The sequence below is a fragment of the Arabidopsis lyrata genome (assembly GCF_000004255.2).
Source record: "Arabidopsis lyrata subsp. lyrata unplaced genomic scaffold ARALYscaffold_2, whole genome shotgun sequence".
NCBI lineage: Eukaryota > Viridiplantae > Streptophyta > Magnoliopsida > Brassicales > Brassicaceae > Arabidopsis > Arabidopsis lyrata.
This window is the reverse complement of record NW_003302554.1, coordinates 9,548,263-9,554,745: the sequence shown is the minus strand read 5'-3', so window position 1 is coordinate 9,554,745 and position 6,483 is coordinate 9,548,263. Positions and strand designations below refer to the sequence as shown.

Sequence of the window (6,483 nt, the reverse complement as noted above, 5' to 3'; positions counted from 1 at the left end):
GGTCCTTTCTCGCTAAAACAATTAAAAACAACAAAAAACGGAAATTAATTCGTGGACATAATATAAAAAATATATTACAATAAACAACTCACCCCATAACACCCATCCTATTCGAGACTTCGTTTACGGTATCATGAATATAGAGCTGCGAGAAAGCAGGACTTCTGGAAGGGCCAGGCAAAAGTTCACCGATGCGATGATAATTTTGACCCTGCATGCGAAACACATACGGTGCATTCCCATGGTTCACGGAATTATCAATTTGACCACCAAGAGACGTGAATGAGAACATCATATTGTATGCTCTAATTAAAGCACGGAAATTTTTGCTTGTCTCATCCTTGCCATACAACATCGACATAAGCACCGGTGGAGGATTTTTTAGTTTAGGCAGCTCCACTTTACCCTTCATGCAACACGTAGAAAATATAGGCCTATTTTTAGCTCCACGTTTGTTAATACGTTCGCCAAACCACATATAAGCACCGCAATTTTGACAGGTATAAAACGGATCTCCATCATCAAAATAACCTGACACAAGAAGCACTCATGTACACAATAATATCAATTATATTTTTTAAAAAATTATAAAAAAAACAACCATAGTAAGTACCGTTTTCTGTTAATCCAGGTTTCACATTTATGATCGGTATGGATCCAAACCCTTCCTGTTCCATAATACACTCATCGGCGTTATCGAGATGTTCAACAAAATCATAATCCATTGCATTATCGTCGTCTGTTTGGTCCTCCCTATCACCATGATCAGAATCCGAATCGGTTGCGAGGAAATGCACGTAATCATCTTCGTAAATCGGCAACACCAACCCTTATATATAACATTTTTTTATTTGTTAATCACACGTACAATTTCGAGAATAAAAACTTAATATAAAAGGCTATCGTACCGGTTTCTGGTTGTCTTGTCCTCGCTTTTATCCGTCTTGATTTAAGTATTGCTACACGGCGCGCTCTCGCACGACAACAAACATCCTTAGGAGGTCGTGAATTCAATAACGCACGTAATTCATCAGATATCATGTTTTCATATGCCGCGATAACACGTGTTCGATTAATCGACTCCATGCCTAGAAATTATGAATATATATTAATCACAACGGAAAATATAATATGTCACTACAACTTAATTACGCGTGTGTGGGCGTTTTTATTAATTAAATTAATAAATTTTTTAAAGATAATAGACTTAACCCGATAATCTATTACGGAAGGCAGTCCTTCGTGCTCTGAGTTTCTCCATACGATAATTTCTTGCCTTTTTCGCACCATCCTTGGGTACATCGAGCAAATAGTCGAAGTTGTTATTATAAACACGGCGATGTATACGTCGATGATCACCTTTGGACGGGCATAATGAAAACAAATCAGAGTGATAGACAAGAATGTTTTATAAAAAAGGATTATGGTTATACGACAATATAAAATATATAACGTATGCAAGCTTTGCGATCTTATTTCTGACCTCTACCACGTTTCATTGTCTCCAAAACCTAGAAGATCGTGAACACAGAGGAAACTAACGGAAAATTATATATAACAATAATCTACTATGGTATTCTTTAATAGAACAACTAGAAATATTATATTTTAATATTGCGATATATATTACTAATCAATATATTTTCTAGATATATTCAAATTTTACTTTTTATTCTGATTGTATCCAAAAAAAAGAAGGAATTTTATAAAATATTTACTTTAACAGCAAACGCATTTGGTAATACCCATACATAACTTTGAGAGAAGATGAAAATCTCACGGAAATAAATATAAAAGGTAAACTGAAAACTGGAAATATTATATTTTAATGATATGTTATATAGTATTAATCATATATGTGATTCGAGCACAACGAATTTTACTTTTTAAATTAATCTCAACTCATAAATACAAGTTATAATGACAGAAATTTAATTTTCCATAGCTTGTTAAACCTCATAATTATGGTCATAAAATATCACTTGGAGATAAAATGAATAGATAACATAACCGTGAGATCTGTATAAAATCATAAGAAACCATATAGCAAATGGAAGAAGCTACACAACATACAGCAGCTATCATGGATCTCACATTATAGGACGTTGTTTCATCTAGCATAAGTTGTTTGACGGTCAACGAAGAAGAACCCATGTGTTTTAACTATCGCGTTTTATGGTGCTTAAAACTCATTGCGTAATTATAAAGATACACCGTCAATAAAAAAAAAAAAAGTTAAGAGAACGCAATACAGGAATAATAAAATAAAATCTTCATTGCAGCGTTGATAGATCAAAACACCGTCTATAAAAAAATATTCTATTATTTTGCCGAAACAAATATAATAGTATAGAGAGAACCAAGCAGAAACATAGTTTATAAAACCCTAAAATAAACAAAAATAAATCAAAACGATGCAAACAATCTAATCTATCTTAAGATTGTTAAACTGATCACGCATCTTATATTCCAACGAAGGATCACATGTAGGACCACCAGCTAAAGCGACTTTCTTCCGTAATTCCGCATAGACATTGAACGTAGAGTTTTCCTTACGCATAAATGTCTCAAAGTTTTGGATTTCATTGTAGGCATACTCCGGCTCTAGAACAAAATAATAAAACATTAGCCATCTGACGATATTTGTAAATATTGGCAAAAACTAACGGTGTACATTTACCATGATCGTTAAAAATAATTTGTTGTGGAAACAACACATCTTTAAACAATACATCCCAGGTAGCATCCCAGACCGACAACGGATCTGCCTCGCAGAAAACATCCATCAGCATAACAAATAAACCACGCAATCTATCGACCGACAACACCCACGAAGCCGCTTGTTGGATAGCTACGATGCATTCATCCGTCTGGCTAATATGGGTTGAGTTAGTGTTTTGCTTGTTAACCTGTCCGATCAAAACATTCACGTATTAATAATCAATAAACATGATTGTTATTTTCGGAAAGAGAAAGCCAACTTAACGCCGAACAAATAAACTATATCAGACCAACATCAAGTAAAAATACTAACGACTACCTCCATCTTTCAACACGAGCGTTCGCAATGATTAACACAAGAATGCATGTATTATTTATAGACGTATATATAAGCTAGGTATTAGGGTACCCAATAAGACCTATATTTTTACGTAAAATATTGAGCGACTTAAAACCAAGGAAAATAATATTTTCTATTATGGATAATAACAAACATACCACTATATTAATAGGAGATATGATCAAATCTATCAATACCTAAAATGTTAACTCTAACATATTGTTACACAAACAGTATTTATCCGTATATATGTTTTTATATATGCGTATGTCGCATGTCAAATTAAAAAGAAACATTCTAATTCCGTCGAATATTTAATATTTTAGAATTGTTAATGTTACATATCTCAATACAATAGACCTACCAATTTATGCGTTGCTCAGAGAAACGGCCGGGATATCAACCTACGTTAGTAGACCATATAAGCATAATATAAAACGTGCAAATATATAGAGTTCGTGAATGCTCACATAACCCTAACTAATTATAAATCAGCATGCTAAATCAGATACCAAATATATCACAAATAACGTGAAACTGTTATATACGACATAAAACGAAATCCAATATTTTATAATAATACATATATAATAATATCCACGTCTTGCTAAACACATGTTACCTACATGCGACTCTTAATCTATAACAATATTTCTAAGTGAATACATTGGCGTCAAACAATAACACCTAACACATATCATTAGTATAATAAAAAATGCATGTATTAGTTGCGTATAGAATATATTCAGACCTAGCGAAAACACTTGCACGTGTATAAGCAGAAAGTCGCGTTTGTCGTTTGCCAAACAACATCAGACCGATCATAGAAAACAAAAAACGAACAATATCTAAATATGACACTTGGGAAGGTATAAAAAAACAAAAAAAACAAATAACGAAAACACCAAATAACATCCAGACTCAGTCACAACAAAAAACGAACATAAAGTCGCACAATGTATTGTAAAGTCTGCTATGATATTTAAATATAAATAAAACCGCTAAATCTAGATATATAAAAAAAACCAAATTCTTCTTTAAGTTGTGGCAAAACTCTCTTCTTTCTTGCCCTCGATTTTGATTTTCTTCGTAGGAGGTTTCGGATTCTCGACGGATACACCGCCACGGCGAACACTGGCCTCCTTTGTAATAGGCGTTACGGGCAAAGGCACCAAAACCTTAGAAACACCAATATTAAGTATATATAAAGCAAAACACCGAATATTTAGTAAACTTAACACATACATACAGTTTCATATAAACAGAACAACCCAAGCTACAAAACACGAACCTCGGAGTCTAGACTATCAGAATAGTCTTTAATCAGCTCATCATCATCAGAAAATAACTGTACCACGTAATGCGACCGATCCGATTTCAGATTATCGCCACCTATACTCACTTTAAAAAGAAACCGCCTCCCGACCAATGCCCCAATCTCCGAGGGAAGTATAGAGGGGTCATTCTATCATTAAACCATGCAAATAGATTAAACATACGAACAAATAATCGTTAAAAATAGAATAAACAACATAACAAACAATAGCAAAAGCGAATCCATTACCTCAGAAACTGCATTATAGAGCTCCTGTGCAGTTCTACGGAGGAGGGTACTACCCATTGCATCAAACAACAAAAACCTTGCCTTGTAGTTAGTTGCATCAGAAACCTCCAGAACCAATCGGTACCTAAAACAAACAGTTATTCCAGGACAAATAATGAACAACCGAGCTCTAAAACTACACACACCAACATAGTATGACGGTATTAACATGCACAAGACGATATAAACAAGGCATTCAAAAGACACGATCACCTGAACACTACCGCAGATACATCCTTGTCACAAACGCCGCAATAGTAAAGAGGTGGTTTTCCATCATCACCAGAATTTTCTGGATAAGGCTCGACACTCTTATTACACATCTTACACGAAACGTAATACCATTTCGACGTTCGCTCGACGGATCCAACAGTGACCATGGTCACACACATACCCTCCTATAGATTTTAGAGGTCAGACTTAAAATACCAACCAGTTCTAATTAACAAACAAATTTTTTTTTTACCCTTTAAAACGCATGAATATAAAGAATAACGCATAAATTTATGGTGTCTACCTCTAACGCCTCGACTATATCTCGGACAGTTCGTTTATGATTCTTCACCAAGAATTGATCACGTATCGATACAGTTGATCCAGCAAACAATTCACTATTATCATGATTAGTCAAGACAACGCCATCGGTTGGTAGCCTACAAAAAAAATTCTATATTAATATCTATACAGACATATACAATAACACAAAACATAATAAATAAACAATATTATGTCTATTACCCTGATCTGAACTCATCAACAAAAACGCCTGGAGGATCGAGTAATACACGTGTTGCGCCCATAGCATTAGATATAGTCCAATTACCTAAATAAGTTAACAATTAAAATTAGAACAGTCATCGGAATATTTGAAGTTTATTCGACCAACATATATACCTTTCCACTCCTTAACCTGAGCACACCTAATCACACAAACAACAGCCGCTGGATTTGCTTCAGTATAAACCTTAACTTGCTTAGCAAAATCCGCCCATAGAGTACATATTAACCGTACGTTCCTATTTACGTGATAAACACGTCAAAAAAACGAAGCATACAGAAAACCAAACTCTTATAATGACTAATCATAATTAACATACCCACGATCACGCAACTCGACGTCGAGCTTTGGAGTACTCTTTCCTCTGATTTTTATATCCTCTATCGGTCCAACGTTGACAATCTGACCAATAACATCTACAACAATACGTATCGTTATTTAGTTTGACAGCGATAAAGATAAACAAATATCAAACTAATTAAGATATTTTATTTAAACCAGACCTACCAACGAAAACACGCGTGTCTCGTGAACCATTTAAAACATCACCAAATTCCACAAAATACTTCTCAGGGACTTCCTTTGGAAAATCATCACATGGTTTGACCTGGGTTGTTCGGTAAAACAAAATCTTGAAAGAAAGACTGTTGCTCTTATAATCGCCAGAGTACTTGATGAGCTTGAAAGGATTTAAGGTAACGACATCACCTTCTTTCAGGACACTGTCGAACTTTTTGATATTTTTGTCTTCAACAATTGCATGGATTCTTGAACCCTACTTAAAACCAAAAAGAGAATATGCTTAGCATACTTATACGATACAAAAACAAAGCAAACACATGATATAGAAGACATAATCTCAAATAATAATCAAATCATAACCTTTTCATCCACCAAAACCATCTCGATTGTATTGCCCGCATCTCTCTGATACGCCTTCCACAGCCTCAAGATTAACACCTTAATCTTATTCTGATCGTGAATAGGATTGATATCATCGATGAAAGTTAGTGAATTTTTGCTTTTTCTGCTTGACGACAT

At 34.4% G+C, this 6,483-nt stretch overlaps 1 protein-coding gene across 1 annotated transcript; it reads right to left on the bottom strand.

Moving 5' to 3' along the window:
* Window positions 1-4,098: 4,098 nt before the first annotated feature.
* On the bottom strand, window positions 4,099-6,483 carry LOC9322995 (replication factor A protein 1). Its single transcript, XM_002886884.1, has 10 exons — window positions 6,325-6,483; window positions 5,950-6,217; window positions 5,762-5,858; window positions 5,559-5,680; window positions 5,403-5,487; window positions 5,182-5,317; window positions 4,878-5,062; window positions 4,626-4,749; window positions 4,353-4,526; window positions 4,099-4,239 (listed from the first exon to the last, which is right to left on the bottom strand). The coding sequence occupies exons 1-10, from the start codon at window positions 6,481-6,483 to the stop codon at window positions 4,099-4,101; spliced, it is 1,491 nt and encodes a 496-aa protein (XP_002886930.1).